Here is a 26,366-nt window from a genome sequence, read left to right as displayed (position 1 = left end):
TCCTCATTCTTCAAGTGCTCAAAGAGTGAGTGAGTCCAATAACTCGTTTGCTACTTGTGGCTCCTAGAATACGAGTGCATTAAAGAAAATCCATCTCTTTAGAAACCTTAGAGATTTTGTTGTTTGTCTTTCTCAGCGCTTTTTTTTTTTTCCTAAATGTATATTAATTTTTCTCTTTGTATGCCCTATTCTTTTTTGTTAGTTTATCATCTGCCTCCTAGTCTGAATAGTTGCCTCCTGAAATACGGATTCATGGTTTACTAAGGGGAAGGCATCAGAACCATACAAACATACAAATAATCTGAAGTCACTGGAGATATCAGATGAAGGGGTGCTATTTCTTCTGGTGTTCCCTGTTTGGTTTAATAGTCCCTAATTGTTTTTTGATCTAGTGGTTATAGCACGTGACATAGCTTTGGCAAGGTGTCATGATGTCATCCCACTGCTGTCATGTCCCTGGAGAATGTTGCACGTGTTCTCAGCAAGGTATCTCTGGGATTACCTTTGGATACTTCCCATCCTTTTAAAGACCAGCTTTGTTGTTGTAGGGGTTGAGAATTGCCCTGAGCGGAGACCTAGGCAGTCAGCTCCTACAAAGTTAGTTGTTATTCAGTTACGTGTTCTGTCTTGGCTGTCCTTTTGCAGTTCCCCCTTTGTATGTCCTTCATTTCGGCAGCTCAGCTATTTGCAGTTACATTTCCCAGTAGCACAGTTGTCTTGCAAGTTAGAATAAGGTCCAAGCACCCTGTGCCGGGCATATACTCCGCCCTGATAGCTGCATGTTTGGAGATGTCTTCTTCTTTCTTTTATATGGTACCATAAACCTTTAGTCCGTCAAAATGAAAGCAGGGTGGGAGGAACACCATTCCTGGTCACAGCTGTAGGAAGGGCAACTCTGGACCACCTCACTCCTTCATTATGACCAACAACCTTTACAGTTTATCTGGTGTGGATAAACACTGGCTTTATACTCTAATCTTATCTAGAAGCGTTATGGTATATAGTCACATTACCTCAGCATTCTCCTAGTCACTGCTTTGACATATGCACACATTTTACACCGTTTCAGTCCGTATTATCTCGGACATCTGAGAGGCATTCCAGCATCTTTGAGATGGAACAGCTTTTTGGGAATGGAAGCTAAAGACTCAGGCTAACAAATAATTTACCATCTGCTGTCTTTAGGATTATTCTTTTTGCGTTGCTGTATTGTGTCAACTCTTTACATGCAGAAATAGGTGTCAGTACTAGTAATTTTCTAGCTTTTCTTCCAGCTATGAAAGCTGTTGGGATTGTTGCGTGTAAATGGCAAGTACTGTCTCTTTGCTGGATGTTTTTTTTCCGATGTGAATAAGACCATTGTTGAAATATTGGCACTGCTGTGAAGGCTTCTTGTCACACTGAAAATGTTTAGGTATTCTCAAATGTTTAATTTGAAAAACTTGACAAGTTCTTGAAACCGGCAAACCCACAGCTTGCTGCAGTGTTTCACTCAACAGTTCAGGGCTGTGAGTGGCACCAGAGTAGCCACAGTAGCGTGGATTTAAAAAAAGAAAAAAGGAACAGGAGAAGGTCTAAACATTTCTAAATCTGTTAACAGGTAGGATAGGTTCTCTGACTGGATAAGCCTCATTGGAAGCCCTGCTGCTTGTGCCTTACAGTGATTAGCAGCTCTGTAAGAGGAAGAAATGCCTATTTGGGTTCTCCTTTGCTTGACTGCTCTTGCAGCTCATGCTGATTTCCAAGGAGCCTTTGTTGTGGCTGAAGCAATGGCCTTCTCTGATACATCACTTCTGAACAGATTCCTAGCTAAGTTTCTTAACTGCGTCCTGTTAAAACAGCTGACAACTGTTACTTACTTATTGTTCCTGTCCAAAACAGAGAAGCTTTTAGCTGCTTGTGTGTGCACATCGTCGCGCTGTTCAGCAGGCCCCGACTGGTAGAAGTGGTGAGAGTCCAGTTTTTAATGAGCTAGAATAGCTAGAATTTGTTTTTTAAATATATACAGAAGAGAGCGTATCATGCTACTAATCAGCGCACCCACACACATGCACGCCCAGGTTATCAACACAATGTCTTCCTTCACAATCTCTCAAGCCCGTCCTTTGCTCTTCTACTGTTTTAAAACCCTAGTCATCTGTCACCTGCTTTACTGGAATTGTTTCTGTCTATCAGCTCTACCCTTCGCAAACCGTGTTTGTACAGCGACTGTCCCCTCCTTCCTTCAGTCAGCGCTCTGTACAGCTGACCATCCTTCAGGGCTTTCGTCTTCTGCTTCCTTTTTTTCACCCCTTACATTAGCTACGGGTTTTTCTCCTTTTCTGTTTACCATTAGCTGATAGAGGTTTGCCACTACCCAAGCATGTGCCCCATGGTATCTCACCACCTAATACATTAGCTGCTTTCCCATACGCCCTCGTGATTTGGTGTTTTTCAGTTGTGTTGTTCTCTAGTGCCCTGAGTGTTTCCAATGTTATGGAAATATTTAAAAACAAACAAACAAAAAACCCACCACATACACAAACAACAGAGAGATGTTTACTCCTCAGGACTGTTGCACTGGGCTTTACTTATTTATTTGTAATATGGGGAATATTTGCCTTAGCTGATTGGCACGTGGGAAAGCACTTAGTTAGAGACATATATTTGAGGATGAGTGGTGTACTGATGTATACACTTCTTCAGAGATCCTGGATTTCTATTTAGGAGTGCAGCATATCTGTTCTACGCCCCAGTAAAATCCCAGAAGCTGTAAGTAAGTACTGCTGGTAGCCAAGAAATGTCTGAGAAGTTGAGTGGCAGGAATGCAGTAGCTCTCCTATCTGTGAGGAATGATATTTGCAGTAGTCATAATTAGTCCAAGTGCTCACAAATCAAATAAAACATCAGGCTTTCCGTGTTTCATAACTGAAGCAAATTATTTATGTGAGAACCTCCAGTATCTAAAATCTGATGTAGTGTGCATGGGCATGCATGGACAGTGCAAATGCATATTCCATATACAAATATGATGAAAAAATGAAATTAGTAACTCTGTGCCCAATTTGAGTAATACAGAACTGAGCATACAATACAATTCTGCTGTCTTGCATGTATGCGTTACACTGCTGTGTCTTGTTACATGCGGTTGTGGAAAAGATTTTGTTATGCTTGGAGAGAGGAGGTCAAGGCTGGAAATGTTTGAGTTATTCATTGTGATTTTAAAATAAACCACATTTTTTTAAGCTCTTTTGTGTTCTCAGACTAATTATAAACCTATCTATTGTATCTTCTCACATGATTAATAGCAACCATTGTTGACAGTGCCCGTAGTTTCTTTGCAATTCCTGGCTGCATTGGGTGTTTTGGTTGGACTCCCACTTGTAGGAGTGCTGGAGGTTGTTGGTTCTCGTTAGCAAGACTGAGGCAACGTGGCTGTAGAGAGAAGAGGCCTCTCCCATGGGCTTCTGAGTAGCCCTGGAACACGTAGGGGCAGCCATCCAAAACTTCTGAGCTTTGGTGTATAGAAGCTGTTAGTTCAGTTTATAGGGAGTGTCAAACAAGTAACTTTTATTTCTGCTTCGTGATGGGAGAAAGGGACTTTTTCAGTTGTGAATTGAGTAACAAAGAGGGAATGCACATGCAAGTGGTGTTGTAACTTCATTGAGGTGTTGTCCTTAGCCATTCCCCAGAGTATTTCCAGTTTTAAGACAGGGTTAACATGGGATTCAGCCTCCTGTCTGGAAAACTGAAATTCACAAAGGGAACCAGGCTATGAGGTGCTGAATTGTAGGACAAAAGGGACCTCGTAACTCTTCCCTGTTTGTGTTTTTGTGGAGTGGGTCACTGTCCTCTACCTTGCTTGGGTTTGGGGCTTGTTAGTGAAGATTCTTTGTTATTCCTTATAAAGGTAGTTTTGGACATCTAGGGCAAAGACAGCGGCGTTTAAGATGGCTGATGTGGGATGGAAAAAGCGTAGCCATGCTGTGAGAACATCTTTATTTTAAGGATCATTACACAGACTCTCTTTTGGGCTGGCAACTGCCCCAAATTTTTGCATTGTGACATTCACAGCCCATCCTACCCATCAGAAAGCAGCCAGGTGAATGTCTTCTGTTTTGCTTGTACAGGAAAACTCCTCTGGGTGAATTCTGGGGTTTTGACGCCCTTGTACCACTCCAGGCATTTTTCCTGGTACAGGGTGGGAGAAAGTGGATTTCATCCAGCGTCCACAAAAAGTTTTGAAACGTTCGGCTCCCAGGGAAGAAAAATTCACATTGCAGCATTAACACTCCACATAAGTAACATTGATTCTGCTTACAGCACTACATTTAAATGTAGTTCAGGCAGCATAAGTTATTATTTGTATGAGTATCTCAGGCTTTGTTCTTCACTTTTTGTGCATTTAAGTCTTAAAATTGCATCTTTCTTTAAATGCCTGTGGTTACATGATCTTCATCTTGGTGATTTGTGGGTGGCAGTGGTGTGCTGCTTTTGTTGTTTTTTTGTTGTTGGTGGTGGGTTTTTTCCCCCCATGAAAATCTGAATGCCTGTGTCCTTTATAGGCAAACTGATGTTTGCAATATACTGAAACAAAGTTGGAGAATTTGCAGGTTTTGTTGCTTAGAAAGTAGACCGCTATGTTTTGGGAAGGTTAAAGAACCACCTGCAAAGACTGCCTGAGATATTTACTGTCTCCCACCCCCCACTTCATGATGTAGGGGGGAAAAAGTGTTTATTTGGGTTTTGTTTCTTGCTTGTTTTAACACCTTAGAAATATCAGGAGTGTCGAGTCTGGTCTTTCCTGTTTTTTGTTGGCAGACTTCTTGAATGACTCTGTAAATTAGGAGTTTTCTCAGGCCTCAAATAAATGGTATGCAGTTTGTCTTTAGAAGGAGCTTTTGTCCAAATATCTTGAGCTAAATGGCAGGTTAGGACATTGAGTTAGATAGTCTGAATAAAAAATGCTTTTTTGCTTGGAATTCTCTTTCTGGCAGAAGTTTTTATATTGGTTTGTTTTGTTGTTGGTTTGAAATTTGAAAAGGAAGCTTTGTTATTCTGGGTTTAATTTCCAATTTCTGTTTTCTCTTTACTAATGTGCTTTCAACACCTCTGTATTGTATGGTATGGACAAGAAAGAATGGGAATGAAGCAGAAAAAGTGATTTAAGAATCCTTTTATTCTGCAAGTGCAGATATTTTTTTTTAAATCCCTGATTTAGCATAACCTGTGTTGTCTTTCACTATAAATCAGTACTGCTCTTTTTTTTTTTTTTTTTTTACAATGTGAAATCAAAATTAAAAAACAGCCACAAACAACAGCAACAATATAAAAAAAAATAAATCTAGAACTCATGGATATCTTGTTAATTCCTGGCAGCCTGAAAACTGTTGATGCCCTGATGGAGTGTGTCTCTTTCCATGATATCTTAACAAGCTTCCTAAAACTGAAAAGCAGCTGTGTAAATGTGGTTATGAATGGGCCTTAAGTGTAATGTCATAAAAGGAAAGGCTGATGGGTAGTGTTTAAATCAGTGGAAGTGTACAACTGATACTGGATGTGAACTTGTTGGTTGAATGAAGAAATAGCATAATTGTGAGTGAGCTCTGCTTTTGGACACAATTGCTGTGTTGGGAAATGTGGAAGAAATTCCAGTTATACTTAAGTGTATGTGCATGTATTTTCCCTTTCTTCTGTATAAACATATACTAAGTATGTGGGCAGATCAGTGGCTTGCAGATCATGCAAATATATGGATTTTGGTGGAGCTGGGAAGGAAGATTGACAAAATGAATGCAGTGATAGTTCCTTTACACGTAAACGCTGTCTCAAAATACTGACCACAAGTAACTTCAAAATGCAACCTTGCATTTATCTTTAAACTATGTCATATGAATGAAAAAAAAATAAACTCGAGCATTAGGTTTTACCCCTTAAGAGAGTTTTAGAGGCAACAGTTGAAGCAAGTATCTGGAAAAAAAAGAGACTTAGGCAGTGCCAAAGAGACTTAAGCAGTCTTATGCTGAAAATGCTGAACACAGTTAACGTTAAACTACACCCAGTACTTGAGGTTATGCCCAAGTGTGTATCGTAGTTGTTGAAAGGTTGAGGATCATTTTTCAGATCATCACTTAAGCAGCTGTTTCCTGGCAGAAAAAAAATTTAGTTGGAGAATGGCAAATGGACCAGTGAGAAAGAGAAGAACCGATTCTCACAGGGAAACTGGAACAGTGTTATCCTAGACATAATGATGAGGCCAATTTTATTGTTTTTTAAACACCAACTGAACATGTGTGAGGGAGTAGTTGGGGACAGGGAGCGGAGGAGATAGAGTGATGGTACCATGTTTTTTCCATTGGATTTTGTAGCTAGGCTTTGGGGAGAAGTGGTGTTAATGGTTTTATTTTCTGGTTGGGATGTGCCCAAATCCCGAGGCTCTAAAGCTGTTTAGCCACTGAGTGAACTCTTTAACTCCTGTTAAATTTACTGTTTTTCAGGGTGTTTCCTTCCAGAATCAAGTTAATCTTGATCTTCAATAAAATTCTTTGCTAGTGTTTTTTTCTCTTTTCTAGGTAAAGAAATTAAAAGCCTTTGATGGAGATGTATCAAAACTGTCTCAAGCTGATTCCTTCATGTATTTACTAATCCAGGTGCCAAAGTAAGGAGATAGTAGGTTTATTCTGTTCATGATGGTTCTCTTTGGCTGTCAGTTCTAAACCTGTTTGTTGTCTGCTCCAGTTACGCTCTTAGGATTGAAGCCATGGTGTTAGAGAGGGAGTTCTCACCCTCCTGTGCTTCTCTGCAGGATGACATGAAAATTATAAGACGGGCAACAAAAGGTAATTAAGCATGTTGGGACATGTATAATACTCTTGTTTTTGTTAGCATGTTAATTAGTTTGCATTATGAAGACCAGAGCTTGAATTTCAGGTACCTTCACTATTAAAAGGAAGCTAACTCCCCTCTGACAAATGCCATCAGGGTGTGTCTGGTGAATCTTTGCTTCCAAAATCAAAAATCTGGAGACTTGGACACACTACCAATGAGTTCATGACCAAAGCCTACAAACAGCGTATCCTAAGCTGACGCAAGCAAAGGTGTTCATGATCAAATTAGGACAAATCCTTGTCATTTGAATACAGTTCACTCTTCCATGTATCACTGTTGCTGTGATTGAATCCCATTGTTAAACATTTTGCTCATTTTCAGAGATCTATATAGAAAATCACTGTAGAGCTTTCAGATTTCCCTATGTGCAGCTGCCTTTTGAGGTGGCAGTACTGAGAGGCTAAAATCTTTACTGTGGAGATGTAATTCTGTTTCATGTTCTCTACATTTCACAAGCTTTGAAATACTACGACTGGCTATTCTTAAGCTAATCTGGTATCTTCTGCTCTGTGGGAAAATAACTGATGTCCTAGTTTAATTTAACATTAATGCTGACACTTTCAAATGCCTTGAGTACCTATTTGTCCTTTTTCTCAGTATGAAAGTCCTGCTTCATGCTGGTAAATTTTCTGACAGACTACTGGAGCACTGTCTAGACTGCTTCTAGTGGGATAAAAAGGCACAGTAGTCAAAATATTCAAATATGAGCACCAGCGCTTAGGATAGTCATTTTTAGCGAAGGAAAAGGGAGAAAAGTCTGGTGTGTTCTTCCCAACTGTGGGGATTGAACTGGTCCTTCCTGACTCAGGAAAATGTCCCTTACTTTAAGCTGAGGTTTGAGTTTGGCCTTTTATTGGGAGCTCTTTGAAATCATTGCTCTTTGTTTTGAGCAACAGACATAGGTGAGGGGAATATGTTATGTATAAAAGCAGCCGCGCCCTATTGTCCTTCATGTCCTTCACCCAGGACCTTTCTGATGAATTCTTTCCCTCCAGAGGAGACACTTTAGTCTCCAGATCCTGCACCAGGCCAGTCATGCAAATCAGACTGAGCTTCCCTGTCTTCAGTCCAGTTGTGTCATGTGCTCCTCTCCATTTGGTCTTTTCACTTGAGGGCTTGTTGATAGCCTGAAGTTGTTTAGGAATTCTGTCTACTTTTCTATACCCATCTACTCTGTTTCTTTCCTTGTAATTAAGCTGCGAGAATATTTACTTAAATCCTAACGCTGATAACCACTAAGGCTTAGGATGGTCTAAATAGCTTGGTGGAGTCTCATCTCGCCTACAAATGGATGTATCTCGTAGTGACGCTAAGCAGGCTCTTAGTATGCAAAAACTTCAGATGTTGCTTTCTCTCCTTGGCCTTATGAAATCCAGTATTCTCTTTTGTATTCCCTCCTCTTTCTTCCCCCCTTACTTCCTCACCTATAGCTTGTTAGATCTCAGACTGCTTAATTAGTTCTATGATTTTATCCTGCTAACACTGAAATCCAAAGATACAAGGGCTGTCTGCTTCCAACATGATAGATTAGTGCATTGTGTTAAGCAGTTAAATGTGGGGTAAATTTCAGAATTTGAACTTTGAAACGAAATAGTTTTTAAAAGTATTTATACTGCAATCGAAAGGATTCCACCTTTTATTAGTACCTTACATTAAAAACAGCTCACATTGATTTTCTTGCCTTATAGGTGACTTGCGAATTTGCAGTTACTTGGTTTACTCTGCCATTTGTGTAATGTTAATTTATTAACTCTTAGCAATTTTGAATTCCCATGCCTTTATTTCTAAGGTGCTATGCTCAGTGACTTTTAAACACATGTTGTTTTCTGTTCATGTGTGGGGTGGGTGAAGAGGTGTACATGTACGAACTCAGAACACTACTGTGCATTTTGCAAAAAGGGCATGTGTACAAAGCAAGCTTCCGTGATGGAAAAGCTTTAAGTGGCAGTTCTATTCCATTCGACTCTTTGCTTCACACCGAATATAACTTTGCTAATCGTCTTTGATGTCACTGAGGTAAAACAAATGCCACTCTGAGTTGGTGATTATATAGAAATAAAATAGTGATTCATAATGGGAGTGAGATAAGAATGGAAAATTAAAACATTGTCTGATGTCTTCTCAGGCCTGATGGCTAAGTCTCCCTAAAAAGAATAATTGTTCAAAAATCCTATCCTGACAGATGGCAATGGATCCTGCGAGGTGCAGAACATTTGCCTCACACTGAATTTAGCAGGTTGTGAGGACACTTGCATAAGATACTTTGCACATTGCAGGATCAGGCCCCAAATGTTTTGTGAGCTACTGGGGGTTGCCTTGGAAATACTACACTTGCAAAGCTGAAGTCTGAACATATACTTGAGGTTTGCCAACTGTGCTTGTGACTTTGAATTATATAGGACCTTTTTTTCCCATGACCTTTCAATTCACTGTAGTTTCTTGTTAAAATAAAAATCAATATCTTTAAAAGCTTGATGTGAAGAGCAGTTTGTTAAGTGTGTGTGTATTTGTAAACAATTATTAGACAGCAATTTTCTGCTCCTTACAGAGTTAATGACTTGTGAGGAGCTGCATTCCATCTTGCACTTGGTCCTCCAGGCTGGGAATATTATGAATGCGGTAAGTGACATCTAAAATGGGGACGGCTGATCAACCAAACTTCATTGTTAGTATTGCAGTCCATTTATGCCACGCACCTCAGCTGTTTCCTTCTTTTTAGGGAGGTTATGCTGGCAATGCTGTTGGATTTAAACTGTCGTCGCTGCTCAAGCTGGCGGACACAAAAGCAAACAAACCTGGGATGAGCCTGCTGCATTTTGTTGCTCTGGTATATAAAAGCTATTTTGTAACTGATGCAAACCTAAAGCCATAGATGATTGACAATATAAGGAGCCATGTCTCTCAGAAAAAGTGGCTTGTTTAAGGCTTTGATCCTCTTCTTTTCTCCTCCTTACACAAAGTTCACTATTTTTTCTATCTCTGGTCACCCTATCCAGAAATCCATGGAAAGCTTGATTTTTTAATCTCATGCTTACCTTCATCTAACTTTCTTACTGTAGCTTATCTCTTACTGTCCTGAATTCTTACAATGTAGAAGTGACTTTTTTTTTTTGTTAAGTACTCTTTTAATCATCCTACTGAATCTTTTCATCAACATGTTTCTGTTTATTTTATTTTTTTTTCCTACCTTTGGTGACTGACAAGTATTTTTAAAGCTGCAGCAGACATTTTTTTAGTTATTTTTCCTTCCTTTCAAACTTTTTGATTTTAGAAGGGAGGGAATTTAAATGCTTCCATATGTGCCTTTGGTTATCTGTGTACAAACTGGCTTAACAGATTTCTAGTCAGCAAACAATGGGGCATTAATTGATGTTTGTGCAGGAAACATTGTATCTTTGTTTTATTGCTCAAACAATAGGCATCAGTAAATTGTTCTTTCCCTAGCATTCCCTATTAATGTGACTTGGGTTCACTGGTATAAGCAGCTATAGTTGTGGACTGTGAAATGGAAGCTGTTGTTTAATGTTTCTAGTTCTCCCTGCTTTTCTTTTAAGTGGTGTCCTCTGCTCAGTTGTGTTAGGATTGCACAGGAAGGAAAACAGTGCAGGAGACAAAACTTTAAATGCCCTCCCAGAGGCTTTAGAGCTGTTGGATTTAGGTACTTTGGCCTGGTAATGGAATGTTAATGGGTTGTGTGTGTTTTGGTTTTGTTCTGTTTGCTTCAGGAAGCCCAAAAGAAAGATGCTGCTCTTCTCAACTTTTCAGAAAAAATTAGGGATGTTCATGATGCTGCCAGGTAAGCCAAAAGAAAACTGAGAACTTAGGGTTAGACTGTGACTTGAAACTTTTTTATTTGTGCAGCAATGAGGCTCATTCAGAGAAGTCTTGGCACAAAAACTGAGATCTTTACAAATGTTTACTATAGCTTTGAGGGCTGCATTTCCATTTGCTAGCAGAAATATGCCTGCAATGTGCCTTCAGGTGTAAGGTTTTTTATGACACAATCTCCAGAAGTGTTTTGTAGTTTCGTCTCTGTCAAATACCATGCGCATGGATGCTACTTTTAAGAGATCATGCTAAAGCACATTGATGTTTTTCTTTAAACCAATTTTCATCTGTCTCTGAGCGGGGTTCAGTGCTCTTCCAAGTGTGGTTCCAGATACAAGTGCTGGCCATGGCTTCTCTTAGATGTGTTTTGATACTTGGTTTGCTTCTCCATTTCTGTCAGGTGGAAAATCTGAAGGATTTGGGGCTCTGTGTTTTCATCTCAACATCTCTAGCTGCATAATTTTAAACTGAACCTGATTCATACCTTGATAACTGTACCTGCCTTTGTGAGATGTTGCGATCTGAAGCACAAACCTGGAAGCTAGCGATCCTGGAGTTCTACTCCCAGTTTTGCTACTTCCTTGCTCCTTGAGCTTTGGGCAATCTATTTACATTATTTTCCCAGCTGTAAAATGTATCCAAGCTCTTATATCTGATGCAGAATTAAGTCATGTCTGCAAAGGACTCTGAAATCTTCTGAAGAAAGGAGTGGCCATGGAGTTAATCAGAAAATTTTTGATGGACCACCTGTGTGGCTCTCTGCCATCCAACCCACACACCTTCTTGGCAGTCTGCCTCGTGGCCTGCTGGGGAATGTAGCTTCCCTCGGCATCCAAGCCCCCTGGCAAACTACAGGGGAACAGGCAGAATCTGAAAACTGGTGATATTTTTCAAGCCGTTTGGTACTTTGATCACATTTGTCAATGCTGAAAATCTTCTGTTATAACTCTTGCTGAAATCTATTCGTGAAATGTACTCTACAGGAAAATGAAACAAAATGAAATACATGTCCTACCATTGGGTGTGAGGAAGATCATTATTAGAGACAACTGTCATGTACAAGTTGCTCATAAATCCTTCCAATTAGAGCATGTTAAAACAACCGCCATTATGTACTTTGTTTTTTTATTATCTCACCTTCTTTCCTTGTAGTCCTTCATCCTCCTCTTTCACAGGCAGAAAAATATAGCCTGTATCATGTACACCTCTTCTCATTTGCAAAAACACCCATGATCTTCCCAGAGCAGGGAGCTAACCTTTGGAGATTAAGTAAGCAGAGAAAACACAACACACATTATATTCATTTATACGTGCTGTCACCATGTTCTGCCATGTGCCATCAGTCAGTCTGCCACACGTCTTCAGCCTTACTGTGTTGAAGTCTGTCTGTTGGTGAATTAAGGGTAGTTTACAAGCATATGTGCAGTTGTTAATTTTTACTGTTTTGGAAATAGTGGTGCTTCAACTCCAGACAGAGCTCAGTTTGCTTGTGAAGGAAATGTCGTGGCTTTAGGAGTGTTTACCCTCAAAGTGACTGAGGGATTTGGGTGGAAGCTCCCATCGTATGGAAAGTGCCTCTCCCAGGATAAGACTTAGATTACATCAGATGAGAGCTCTTTCCTGTGATCTTACATTTGTTGAGTTCCTTTTGCCTAAAAACAGGAGCAGCTCTGCTGCTGGTATGTGGTAGAAGGATGAAATGTTACAACTGCTGGGTCGAGACTGTGTGGGCTACATTGCTGTGACAACTTAGAAGAACATAACATGCAATTTCATGATGCCTCATGTTATTGCCAAAATGGGCAGTCCTGGCTGACAGTCCCTTCTGACCCCTTTTTGTGCCAGCTTTGGCACTTAAACAGTAACGTAAAAAGATGGACCAAGGAAATGATCCATCTGGAAGCAAATTGTTTTACCTTTCTTTGGGTTAATTTTCAGTTCGCAGATATGGCTGTATTTAGAAGATGAGTGCTAGCACAGGCCACAGGGAGAAAAAAGGAGCGCTTGGGCAGGGTGGCATTGCACTTTCAGGTGGTAAGGCTGGGTAGGACTGGCTCGAGTTAATTGTGAAACCACACCCCATGGGAATCTTTTCAGTTTGCAAATAAGAAGAAATGTGCTTATCTCTCTCCTAACTTTCGATTTATACTCTGGAAATATTTCCTGAACAGGCAGGTCTTGTTTAAAAGCCAGCTTGCACCTCGTGTTAAACATCCATTTTTGATGCATATTGTGGCTAACCTAGGGGCAACTCTTTCTCACTGATAAGTATTCTCTGTATATGCATTTTTTTAGGTTATCCATTGATAATTTAGAAGCAGAGCTTCAGTCACTGTCTTTCAAAGCAAGATCTGTTAAAGACAGCATTCGACGAGACCCGAAACTCTTTTACCAGATGGAAAGCTTCCTCCAGGTTTGTAGGATATGTGTTAATGCGTTATTATCACCTGAATGCAGTAGCATTCCTCAGTTCAGTGTAATTTGCGTGGACAAGTTAATAAAGTGAAGCATTGTTTCGATATGCCTACTCTGTCAGTTGTACGAAGATGTTCCAAATATATGCTGTTTGTCGAGAGTGCTGGAAAGACTGTATTTTTACTAGGAGGGATGTTGAGTGTACGTTGGCTGAGGCTTGTTAGGCAAGCGTGTTTGATGCCTGTGAAATCACTGTTGGAGATCTGTAGTTAAAATATAAGACAATTGGGACTGATCTCTGGTTTTGTACTTAACACACAGATACTACACTTTGGGCAGCTGTGACATTATATTGGATCATGCCAGTTTTTGCTGAGGCTGTGCTATGCATATTAATCCTGACTGTTAGGTGACTGGGGAGATATTGTTAGCAGCTTGCATGCTAAGGGGCTGTTTTCTGTACTAATTTGCCCTTCACACAGAGTGTATCATTCTAAGCCGTACCATTTCTTCTTGGTAGGCTCTCCTTTTCTTTTTTCCTATCGCAGTGACTTCATAACCATGAATGTGTATAGCACTTCACTTTGAAGCAGAGCGCTTAGCTTTGATGCAAAGTTCTTGGTATTTTCCGGGTGATGCCTGGAGAAATATGTATTATACTTCAATTAAACGTTTTTTCTGTTTCATGCTATAGATAGTTATTAAAAGTGAAAAAGCAGGCATTGGAACTGGAACTTAACCCACGCTGATTTTCAACTTGCAAGTGTAGTTAATAGTCCTGTAGTTTTACAGGAGATGTGAAGCTGATGAAGAAAGAGGCGGGTCAAGATTGAAATAGCTGTCCTCATTCACTCTGAAATATTGGCTTTTATCCATTGCACCCAGACTCTTTAATGTTCTGTTCTGACATGTTTGGGATTTTTTTTTTAATTTAATAGATGGTTTTACGTAACGCTACAACCTTGTTTAGGCCACATTCCAAAAAAATGTTGGGAAAAAAAATAATTTTACAAATACATACCTTACACAAACACTTCCGGTTTTTGTTTTTAAATTGCAGATGATAACCAAGCTGATTGAAAGTCAGCCTTCATTATCTCATCCTCATGAATAAATTACTGAAATATGTGGGAGGAACTAATTTTCTATGTATGCTCTTGTCAATTGTCCAGTTTATCTTCTATCCAGCTTTTTTTTTTTTCTGAACGCTAACAAGTCAGATTTGTTCCCACCCTACTGGCATCATTTGGCAAGTAGCTTTCTGGCAGGTGGGGTTGTCTTAAATGGTCACCAGTACCTCCAGCTGCCTGTTCACACTCCAGTGCTGCAGTACAAGAAGTATTTAGGTGATCATGAGGTGGACAGTGTCAGAATAGATTTGTCTGGAAATTAATTTTCTCCCCACATTACTTTGAGTCAGATGTGTTCTCAGATGTGGGACTGTGCAAGGATGGGAGTGAATGGCTGGTGATGTAGATCAGAGAGACAGAGGAGCAACTTCTGAAATTCTTTTAAGTAGTTCTGCTGCTCAAAGTCTAACTACAGTCTTGTTGTCTTCCTCCTGACTTTTTTCCAACAATCCACTCCAACCAAGTCTGTATAGCTCTACACTTCTGACTCAAAGAACTACTTTACAGGGATGATTTCTGGATGTCATAAAATACATTTGTAGTATATGTATTTCCTTACCTGTCTGGCATGAAAGGCTTTTTGGTGGTGGTCTAAGGTCAGCTCAGGAAGCAGTGGATCATATGATGTATATCCATGAATTTATTCATGATTTTTTTTGAGAAAATCAGAGAGGAAGAACTAACCCATTTCAACTGAGTTGAAAGTTGCCAGGAAAATGGGAAAATAAGGCATGAGAGCTTTGGGGGGGCTCCAAAGTGGTCCACCAGTACAGTCTTTGGTTTTACTCAACTGAGAATTAAAGTTCTATGTCAGTTCAAGGGCTTTTGAACTTTTGCCTGGTTTGTATCCTTGTCACTAGAATTTACATTTTGATTTATGCATTTTCCTTGACCTTCCTTACTCAATTTATTGAAATGACAAGAAGCTTCTTTTAGTTACTAGGAGTTTTCCCTCAAAGTTTTAATTTCCGGGGCTCTGTAACAGCTTCTAGGATGGAAAGTGGTTTTCTTAAATTCTTAATATTCACATCACCTGTTGGGACTTTTCTATCTAGTTCACCCTACTGTGTTTTTTTGCTACAGTTTGCTGTAAGACATCTAAAAGAGCTTGAACACCAGAAACGGGAATTGCAAAAGGAAGGAAACGCTCTCATTGACTTCTTCTGTGAGGACAAAGAAACTATGAAGTTGGATGAATGTTTCCAGATATTTAGGGACTTCTGCATTAGATTCAACAAGGCTGTTAAGGTAAGCACCATTAAACTTGCAGTAAGGCTGTTAAGCACTGAATGCGATTCCCACTCGTTTGAAATAAATGCTGGCCCACATGGATTAAATTATTTGTTTTCTGCCTATGGGACACTTCCTATCTGGGGGTATTTGGTATATTTGCCAGAATGGCTACAGCAAACTGCTATGGAAATGGTCATCCTGCCCAGCCCGGTATGCAGTCCCACTGCCAACTCATCAGCTCTCGTTCTGTTCTGCACCTTCTGCTCAGGCTGGCCGGACCATTGAGGTGTTCTGTCAGGGTAGCCTGTAGGGCTTGCATGTAGGTGGGCTTCTTTCTCCTCCTTTGGTGAGAAGGTTGACAATTGCTATATGGTATATAACTAACTGCATACCTTGAATTGGTCCCAAATAATTCAAGTATGCAAAGATGAGCATAGGCAAGGAGCAATATCAGCACTGGTTACAATTTTGGTTGAGAAAAGTTTGCTTGTCATTACAAATAATTTTTAGGACTTTATAAATAGCATCAATTAGATGGATCCAGAAATATATTTATTTTTTCTGCCTTATGAGATCTGCATTTGACAGCACTTTGCATAAAAGCTTTAGTTTAGAAATGAGAGAACATTCTTTATTACAGCAAGCTAAGAGGACGTTCAGTTAACATCTCATTGCCCCATTAGCTTACCTACCGTTTACCACCCAAGGCAGCACGTAGTTATGCATGTGAATATTATACAGATATAAACGGTGGTAACTATTGCAGACATTTCAGTGAGAGGTGACTTTGTGCATTCATGAAGGACGTGTTCAATTATTCAGGGCTGGGGATTTAATTCATAATCACACATTACAAGTGGTTGATGAATAGCTATTACTTCAGGGTCCCATGGGGATCTCTCTTCCTCTCTCTGTAGTAAGTAATCACACTCTAAAATAATGACAAATTAGTCTTTTATTTGTGACTATTGAAAAGATTTACTTACTAGGTATTTCATGTGGATTACCTATGTCCCTACAAATTTAACGGAACAATTTAGAACAGAGACTGCAGGTCTGCTCAATGTAACATGTGGACAGCACAGCCAGCAGTGTGAAAAGATGGCTTACACACGATAGCCAAGTGCACATATTTCAAACTGTATGTTAACTCTTTTTTTTTTTTTTTTTTTTTTTCAATTTTAGAATATGGCTCTATGTGCTTAAAATAGATTTTTATTGTGAATAAAATCTCCAGAAGCATGTTTTGGGTGAGGTTAAAATGTTCTGTGTCTAGTATGGAAGACGAAAGTAGTATCTACTTACTACTATTTTTAACTATTTCTCTTTACAATGGGATATTTAAAGTTAAGCTTTAGCATTAGGCAAGAATTAATTCTGTAATTCCACGCCTGTGAAAGAAAGCTCCCTGTCACAGACATTCTTCCTGAAAAGCAAGTTTTTTCTTTTTCCTTTCTTAGCTGTTTGGGTTTCTGAGGTCTCTAATGCATCTTATCTTTCACAGCCCAGTGTCACCTCAAATCCACTTTAAGAGGTGTAGATCAACCCATTCATCAAAAGGAGTTTCAGCATTAGGCTTTTGTTTACTGAAAGCTTTCAGGCAACTGTTTATAGTTGTGCAGCTCTTCTGTTGTCACAACACTGGGAAAATCAAACTAGACAGTGCTTCAGACAAATAGAGGTGTGTTTTTTTAAACAGTGTGTCATACAGGCTTGCTGAGGGCAGACTTAACAACATGCTGGAAAATGATGTAATTTTGAATCCTCTGTCAAGACTAGCCCTTTCTCTTCTTTCTTTCGCTACAGCTGTACTGGCTCTAGAAAACCAGGTTCTCCATTTCAGAAAATAACCTGGAAAGGTCAACTGAAGTTGCACCTAGATTAAATCTGAAGTGTAGAGGTGACACTTAAAATGTTGACGGTCGTAATAATCCACTGGCAATGATTTTATAGCAGAAAGGTGTTCCTGTGTTGTCTTTCAAACACAAACTGCTGCTTTCTAAACCAGAACCCAGTAGCTTCGTTAGCAAAATCACCAGCCTGCCCTGGGCAACTTCTGAGCAGTAGTTATCAATTTTTGAAGTGAACAAGAGGTCCAAATCTGGGATGAGGCATTTATTAATGGTCCTTGAGAGGTGTCAGTTGTTGTCTAAGTAATGATAATGAGGCATCGAATAAACTTTTTAATTTGCTTTCATGTGGAAGTAGGGAATGCCTTTTCATAAAATTCCCCTTCTGTTATGCTCAAGTTGGAGGTAAGTAGCACCCCACAGCAACCCCACTTGCTGCTCCAATTGCAATTGTTGTAATATGGGACAGTGGAAGGAACACACTGACTGTGTGCTCATCAGACGAGTTTGTCGTAAAATATGTAATGCTCAGGTGGAAGTTTACTCACCAGATAAGGCCGCCAACTCTAAACGTACCGCGAGCAGATTTCAAGCTCTCCATATATAGCAGGGACTCTTTGAGTGCACCTGACATCTGCTTGGGTTTGACAGGTCACATTCTGTGCTGTGCAGGAGCTTGGTCAGCATAAGAAGAAAATGCACAGACTGATGTGCCTCCAGCATGAGTTATGCAGGGAACTGCTGCCCGTATGGTTAATGCTTGCAGACTGTGATTGCCACAGTGAAGTCATGTGGGTTGTATGTATTGGGGGTGGAGGGAGGGTGATGGCAGAAGGAAATATGACGGGAAGAAATAAAGGGAAAGATAAAGCAGGGCAACTTGTTCTCATGTAGGGCACTGTCCTCTGTAACATGGATTTATGCCTTTCTTTATCAGGAAAACAGGGAACGAGAGATTCAGGAACTTCATCATCTGCAAAGGCGAAAGGAGCTGGAGGAGAAGCGTCGATCCTGGGCAGCTGGAGAGCTTGGGAGCTTTGGACGGAGCAGCAGTGAAAATGATGTGGAAATGCTGGCCAAAAAAGGACTTGAAGAGTTTCTTCCCTTCTTGCAGCAGAGACCCCAAAGCCCTTCGTACAGAAACCCCAATTCTAGACGCTCTCGACTTTCTCTGGGGATTACTGCAGACAGGGAGCTGCAGAGTTTCCTGGAGATCTCAAAAGATGAGGATCCAAACAAGTTTAACAGCCTTCCCCGTGCAAACACCCGACAAGCAAGACCCAATGTGGCCTGGACTGAATCCAAAGAAACTAAAGATCTCAACTTAAATACCTTGCACTTGCACCAGCAGTCTGAAACCAAAGGGAAAAGAGGTGACCACCTGCAGTTGCCCCCAGCACAGTCCAGTCACTTTGGTGGCTCAGCCGGTCCTGGTGCCCGCTACCCACCGAGAAGCACCAACTACAACACGCACACTTCTAATGCCTCCTGCGAGGAGTCCGCTGACATAAACGCTCTGGCCCTTGCAATTGAGGAGCACGAACTTGTTAAAGGATTGCGTAAGTTTGACATTCAAGGAGCAAAGCCCGCAGAAGATACACCTCTAATCTACTTAGAGGATGTCGGTGGGACAGACTTGGAGACTCTAGATGATCTCAGCTTGCATTCCCTTAGCACTGCTGATGACGACTTGCCTCCAGCTTGCAGGAGCTCCAGAGAGGCCCATGACCATAAAGCCAAGGCAGTGGGTTGCAAGAGTGAAGCTTCAGAGCCCAGCAGCAGCAGCCCCATGTCTCTGGATACAAGTGTTTCTGGAAGTAGGGACGACGGGCCGATGTTCTATGTGTCGGATACGACGACTGACTGCTCTTTGACGCTGGACTCTGAAGAGGGAAATGATTTCAAATCGGTAGGCAACGAAGTAAGAAGTGAGGCTGGCAAAGCACGCTCTTCTGTGAGTGGGGCTCAGTACAGGTCTAGAACGCTCTTCTCGAACCTGAATACTGCGTCTGCCAAGGATCTGTCTCCTCACGCTTCCACAAACGATAAGGATGATGCCAACAGCAAGCACATGCTTTCTAAAGAAAAGTCCGTAAAAAATAAAGACGCGATAGGACCAAAGAGAAACTCTCTTAAGGACAGATCTCCAAGTTCCTCCAAATCCAGTGGCACTCGCCCAAGCCACACAGCTTCTTCCAGACCTGTAAGAACTTTGAATGCCTCTGAGAATGAAAGTATGAGGAAAGTGGTGCCTATTTCTCGGTCTAACAAACCACCAAGCAGTGTGAAAAAGCCCGAAGCCAAGCCGGCGCTTCGTGAAACTAGTACGGTGGAGAGTCGTCTGTCTCGTCGCAGCTCTGTCCGAGGCACAACCGACACGCTGCCGAGGAGTCCTTACAGGCACAGCGTGTCAGTAGAAGAGCCGAGGTTACAGAGGGGGACTGTGACCTCAAGCAGCGCTCATTTTGAGAGGGACAGAGTCGCTCTCAAGAAGCCCGTCTCTAAACCCATTAGGAGTACTGTAAAATCGAAGACAGATGAAATAAAGATCTGTCGCTCCAGCGTGAAACCACAGACCCCTGCAGATGACACCAAAGTTGCCCCAGTCACTGTCCCCAAGACACCATCCACTGTCCCCAGCTTCGCAAGGAATACAGTGGCTTCTTCTTCAAAGCGTGCAAAAGTGGATCTCTCCAGCTCATCCAGACCTCCAACCATCACGAGGTCTGTGTCCCAGAGGCTGCCTAAAGCAAAGCCAGCAGCAACCTCTGATGAGACGAGTCCAAAGGAGAATGGGGGCAGTACTTTAAAGAGAGCAAACAGTGCCAGAGCGGTTGGGAGAAGCCTCCTCCAGGGTGACACTGTCAGCACCAAAGTGGAGCCCTCAGCAAAGGAGCAGGGAATGGAGGAGAAGTCCTCTCTTAAACTGAAAGATGCGAACCGGACCACAATAGGTAAAATACTGAAGCCGTTGCTGAAGTAAGGGAGAGGTTTGGGGAACCTTGGAATGTGAACACTTGTTCAAGCACTGGATGTCTGCGTCGTGGGATTCCTTAAAACGGTAACATTGCTGAGAAGCAACACCATGTGCTCTTTGAAGTACCGCACACCACTGGAAAAGGGCAACTACTCGGGTTCTGGTCTAAATCCTTTTTTTGCGAATTTGAATGTATTTGAAGCTACTGTGATGGAATAAGAGCATAACAGCAAGCCTTTGAGTATTTATCCTATAGAAGGTCACCAAAAGCCAAAAATTGTAAAGCAGTTAAACTACAAGATGAAACGCGTTGTGACAGAAAGCATGGATAAAGGCCAGTTTGTATGTACATAAGATTATTCCTAAGACTCAAGCGTTTGTGCTGGTCGGTTCCTTATTTGATGTTAAAATGAATCCTGTGGAACAGTACTGAAAAATGAACGTGGGTGATCGTGCTTTTCGTTGCTTCTACTGCCTCGGATTCAGGAACTCTTTTTTGCCTGTTGCAAAGTCCATTGCTGGCAATTGGACAGACTGGGAACTGCTGGCCAAAAAATAGTAAAATGGGATATTTTCTGTTTGTGGCTGTCTTTAACCTCACTGAAGAATTTCTAGCATGTTTTATGAATGTGTACGTGTGTCTGGAGAAAACTTTCTGCTGGCCAGGAGGCTTTTTCTCCAAGAATGTGGCAGCGTTGTCTTGCATGCACGAGTAGATACGGCTGGTGCTGCGCCGAGCAGCACAGCCGGAGGCTGTGCCTGTTGGAAGGGCCATCAGTAACCATTGGGATGATGCCTACTCCTCATCTGACTTGTTTTAGTCACAAGCAAACTTGCCAGCTTTGGGTCATACAGAAGTGCCATATATTTATGATACATATCAAGGATGTTTGCAGTTCAAGTCTTGAAGGCTGCGTTGTAGTGCCGAGCACTTTCGTACTATTCCATGTTTCCACTGGTTTATCTACTACCAAATTACTTGAATGTTGCAATGGCTCTCATTGAGCCATCAGTTTCCCTGCCTCCTCCTTCTCCTCTCCTTGTCAACATGAATATTTAGCATGAAACACAGAGCTTACGCATGACAATGTTTTGTAGACTTCCTTGGTTGCTTCGAATGTGGTTTTTAATGTTTAAAGACTCCAAAGGATGACTTAAACTAGTATTTGATGAGCTTTTTACAAAATAAAAACGGCTCTTTTTTCCTGCAGATACAAATTTTAACATCTTCCCAAACTAAGGTACAGAGAATGAGGGAAAACTTGTTCAGCGTGCTATGCATCTTCCTAAGGGAAATGTACGTAGGTGAGGAAACTGATCGCTGTTCTCCTAAGCATCTTATTTAAAGAGTTGCCTTTTTACTTGCTTACAAATGAAGCCTCATTTAAGAATAAAATAAAAAATAAAAGGAAAATCTCTTCAGACAAGTGGCATTGACTTACTGATGGTAGATCTGCTTGTCTGCTCTATCCCTTGGTGCTGGAATGAGAACGAGCCGCTGGATTGCTCACATGCTTCTCATGGGATAGTATCAGGGACAGCTACCTTTGTACTCTGAATTTGGCAAGGGGCTCTTAGTGCTTCCTTTATACCAGCAAATCTTACTGCAGACACCATACCCAAACACCACGAAGTATTACATAGGGCTTCTTGTTTGAGTCTGTCCCACAGGGAGAATTTATATAGCCCACTTTTTGGTCAGGGTGAATTTTTGCTCGAAACCCTATAAGCTTTTTGGATGCTGCCTCCCTTGTGGGTTAGATTTAAAAGAAAAAAAAAATCTCCCTTTTCCTTATTTGTATCTGTGTGTATGCACATCTGCAAAAGCAGATGATTAACTCTTCTCCTTTATTAAAAAAAAAAAAAAACTTTTATTGGTAGTAAGCTTGAAAAAAATAATTTAAATGTGTTTGGAATATGTAAATAAGTTTCTATAAATCTGTGTAAAAGAAAACTGAATGTATTTAATGGAACATTTATACATTTCGGAGTAACTTGGTAGTTTAATAAAGTTCCCATTTACTGGGCATGAGCTTTATGCTTCTTTTTCCTGTTACGCTTTTGGCTTTGGTCCTGGAGGTCTCTGGCAACTGGAATCTGAGTGTAGGTGACTGTGGGAAAATCCCAAAAGGACGGACTTGACAGCAGAAATTCTGGCTTTTACAGTGCCGGGTTTGTTTTTGTACTAAGACATGCAATTCGTCTTTAGTTTCTGAATGTTCCTGAGGCAGGGCTTTCCGCACATGTTTGGGTATAAGGTGGAAGGTATTAGATGGTAGATGCAGCACTTTGTGTATGCACTGCATGATGTGGCCAAGACAAATGTTCATGGCACTAACAAGTCTGGATCTGTCACTATCTTCATGCCTTTTAGCTTAGCACACTTTATTGAGAAATCCTGGTTTACAGCTCCCAGGGCTTTGGAAATAAAGAGTAGCCTGTTTTGCAGGAGCAGGTGGTGATTTCTACACTGCAATTCTGAATTTTCACATTCCACCCCATTCTCCCATAATTTTTCCTGCCTTGCTGCTTAAAAAAAAAAAAGAACGTCTATGGGTCGGAAAAAATGAAAGCCAGCCAGCCTCCTTGTCCTCAGGGAGCACTTCCTCCCCTCTGCTATGGAAATGATTTTTGGACTGGAATTGCTGCTATTTGCAAACTCGCCTAGCCCCTGACTTTTCTCGTTTGGTGAGTGCGTCTCTCCCCGTGCGGAGCGGCGAGCACCTGCTGTCTGCCAGCGCTGAGTGATGGCTGCTGATGGAATCTACGTGGGAAAGCCCTGCGCCATCAAAAGGTGTGTCTCAAAAGTTTATGTTTTTTTAAACTTCATTTTTATTTCAAAAGGGTTTATAATTACCAATTCATTATTTAAACTACCAGCTGTCAGAGACAGCGTTGCCCCGTAGGTTTAATTTCCCATGTCATGAAATTTTCCCAAAGAAAGAGGCCGCGGGGGTAGCCGGGCTGCAGTCGGTTTTGAAGAAAGACACGAGACCTTCTCTCCAGCTTTGTTCTGCCGAGCGGCTGCTGCTTGTGATCGCGATCAGAGGCGCATCTGTCTCCTTTGATGGCTGCTGAGGTGACAGTGAAGTGGGGGAGCCCGGGGGACCGCAGGGGAATCTGGGGCTGCGGAGCTGGAAGAGATGGCGAGATAGGGGAAGGAGCTGTGGGAGTAGGAGAGAGGTGCTGATTCATACTTAAAGGAATTTAATATTCACATCTCATGTGGGAACTGCATACAAATGAGGGGCTCAGTGCATCCCTCATTACAACAGCTCATTAAATTATCAGGGAAGACAGAAAGAGTTCCCATCACGCCTCCCACAGCGTGCAAGTCCGGGCTATGTCATTCAAAATAACCCCACCGCTATCTTTCTCATCTTAGGCTATGTCTGTGTGGACGGATGCAGCCGCTCACGCGTTGGCTCTGACCGAGCCAGAGAGGAGCCAGCAGCGGGCTGGGAGCGAGCACACAGCGTGTTAGCTCAGCGCTGACCCCGAGCTCGGATACAGTGACGGTGACCCCATCCTCTGCACGGCTCGCTGCCTGCAGCTCCACGCGCAGCCACGGAGAGCCAAGGCCCAGGAGGACCTGCCCTCGGAAAGCTGCTGCTGCTGCTCCACGTGAGGAGGCGATCCCCGCGAGAGAGGCCCGGCTGAACACAGTTCCTTTCCGAGCTGGCTGCTCGACGTTTTCCATTAACTTGATACATGCTGTTTACATCCTCCTGCTGCCAGTGCCAGAGATAACTGCCTTGGGAACAGCTCCCTACAGGTATTGTTAGCAGCTGCTGAAAACAAAGGAGTTTGCTTTAGCCACGTCACTATCTAAATAGCCAGAAATACATTACTTCTTTATTGCTCGTAAGCCAATAAAAATCTGTCTTGTTCTCCTGGCTGAAAGATGCATTCTGGAAATCTTGCGTGCTGTTAAAGCTGGCGTCCAAGCAAACAGCCTTGCGACTGTAGAGAAAGTGACACCGAGGCAAAGAATGTGAGAAGGGTTCTTGTGGCAACAAAGCGTGTTTCTCTTCCCAGTGTGCGACCACCACCAGCAGCATCGCCTACTTGCACTCGGACAAAGTTGCTCCAGCCAACGCTGCGCGGGTCCTTGCCGTGCAGCTGGCTTCTGTGTCGTTTCAGGCAGAAGGCTTAGAGTGCAGAGCGTGCACTGTCCCAGCCAGCAACTTGCTGATTTTAAAACCAGACCAAAAAAAATCACTAACCCCCAATTGCTGATGTCTTTTCTTTATGCGCTGAACCAGTGGGGAGCATGGAGGCCATTTAAGACACTGAATTCAGCGGCGGTGTTCAGGTTTGGAGGGGCCGAGCACATGCTCCACAAGGGTGGCCTTGTCTGGAAGGAGGGGGGAGAGTTTCAAGCATTTCTGAGAACATTCACCCCATCTGAAGCAGGGATGCGGGACAGACTCCCTTTGAACAGCGATGTGTCTCCTGCTTTTGATCATGTCTGAACAATAGCTCCTTTTTTACCCTGTTCCATCCTTATTTGTTTGGGGGGAGAAGGGGAACAACAGACTTTGCTGCCTCCTCTTAGGCCAAATGGAGGAGAGAGGTGAACATTACCTACTTTTCTTTTCTTTTTTTTTTTTTTCATTTTTCACAATAGGACTTTGACCATCACATAGAGCGTGTAGCTTCAAGTAACTCTCTGCTGCACAGGGGCACCAGCTATTTTCAACATTTGCAGTGATGGACCAGCAAAATAGGCATAAAAGCAAATCTCTGTCTAGCCTCAGATCACCAAAGTTCGCATTTCCTCTTTATCCTGAAATAACTGAACAGAAACAATGTTTATTTGGGCAACCAAGAGGAGCTGGCTTGGAAATCTTTGATTCCACTTCTGCATAATAATTTACAATCAACTTTATTTACCATTACCCTTGCCTTTCTTTGTCGTTACAAGTGAAAAAGCTTCCTTCAGCAGTAAAGGAGGGTCAATGGGTGCCAAACCGGCATCTGCATCTGTGGTGTTGTTGCTGGGGGTTACTCCTGATCCTTTTCCATGGGTTCAGGGAAAAAAAGTGAATGAACTGTCCAGTGCACTTTCAATAGTTTCTTCAAAAAAAAAGGGAAGCTTTTGCATGTTTTTGGTGGTCCAGATCAAGCTTTGGGAAGGAATTGAGTTTGTTTCTAAGATGGACACGTGCATGATTGGCAGCTTGGAATTACTGAGGTCCAGTACTCAGCGTGCTGCCTGTGGAAATAGGGAGACGTGTATGAGGGAAAATGTGATGCTTACAAATGGACAGGCACAGCTGGAGACAAGTTTTCAGAAAGCATGTGGATCCTTTTCTCTGTATCATTAGCATCCTCACACTTCCCCGTGTGTCTGCTGTTTCTGGCTAACCCAGCTACGAAGCAGTGTCCAGGAGAAACGAGGAATCCCCTGTGCCTGACTCCAATCACTGCAGAAATTACTTGAGTGAGTGCTGCTGGAGTCACTTCAGCTCTGGTGCTGAACATAGGACACGTTGCAAGCTTCACGTTTTTGTTTCTGCTCTTTCTCATGCAGCATTTAAACTGATTCAAGCATATTCCCTATGCAAATCTCTAATCTCCCATTTTAGGATGAAAAATGGGTGTAAATGTGTTTTTGATTTTCCCCCACCCTTTTACAGCTGTATTTGCCCCTTTACATCCCATGACTGTTTCCTCCCACTCCTATTTCCTCTATTGCAGTTTTCCATCCTCCTCTATTAATTTTTCCAGCTTCCACTAATAACTCATCTCCCTTCTTTATCTCCCTTCCACGCCCCAGCATTTCTGTGCTCTTCTGCTCACTCCATCCTGCTTTCTCTTTGTTTCTTGACTCTTCAGTGGCTGTTCTGCTCTTTTGCTTCCTTTCCTTTCTGCCCAGGCTAGTCAGACGTCTGTCTGCAAAACCTGCAAGCTGAGACTTTTCCCTGCCAGCTTCCAGTGAGATGTGGGAATAGAGCAACAAAAATGGGATCCGTTTTTAGGGTTTACGTTTATTTTTTTGTAGCTCTCGCCTTGTATGTGCGAGCGGGTAGCTGCTGGAGGTGGCTGTCACCAAGCAGAGGA

The 26,366-nt window shown here is 42.0% G+C and overlaps 1 protein-coding gene across 3 annotated transcripts in view; it reads left to right on the top strand.

Moving 5' to 3' along the window:
- Positions 1-25,747, top strand: part of FHDC1 (FH2 domain containing 1) — a 38,800-nt gene extending 13,053 nt beyond the window's left edge. For 2 of the 3 annotated variants that reach the window (XM_072037383.1, XM_072037384.1), the window contains exons 5-13: positions 6,552-6,637; positions 6,718-6,818; positions 9,416-9,486; positions 9,587-9,694; positions 10,593-10,663; positions 12,991-13,108; positions 15,324-15,488; positions 18,261-23,094; positions 23,686-24,076. In XM_072037383.1, the coding sequence (XP_071893484.1) occupies positions 6,552-6,637; positions 6,718-6,818; positions 9,416-9,486; positions 9,587-9,694; positions 10,593-10,663; positions 12,991-13,108; positions 15,324-15,488; positions 18,261-20,306 (2,766 nt within the window). In that variant the 3' untranslated portion in view covers positions 20,307-23,094; positions 23,686-24,076. Of the gene's footprint in view, positions 1-6,551; positions 6,638-6,717; positions 6,819-9,415; positions 9,487-9,586; positions 9,695-10,592; positions 10,664-12,990; positions 13,109-15,323; positions 15,489-18,260; positions 23,095-23,685 lie in introns of all 3 variants that reach the window. The other variant, XM_027456649.3, reaches the window with a different exon arrangement.
- Positions 25,748-26,366: the final 619 nt, after the last annotated feature.

This window comes from Anas platyrhynchos, chromosome 4 (genome assembly GCF_047663525.1).
Source record: "Anas platyrhynchos isolate ZD024472 breed Pekin duck chromosome 4, IASCAAS_PekinDuck_T2T, whole genome shotgun sequence".
Lineage (NCBI taxonomy): Eukaryota > Metazoa > Chordata > Aves > Anseriformes > Anatidae > Anas > Anas platyrhynchos.
This window is presented reverse-complemented; position numbering and strand designations above follow the sequence as displayed.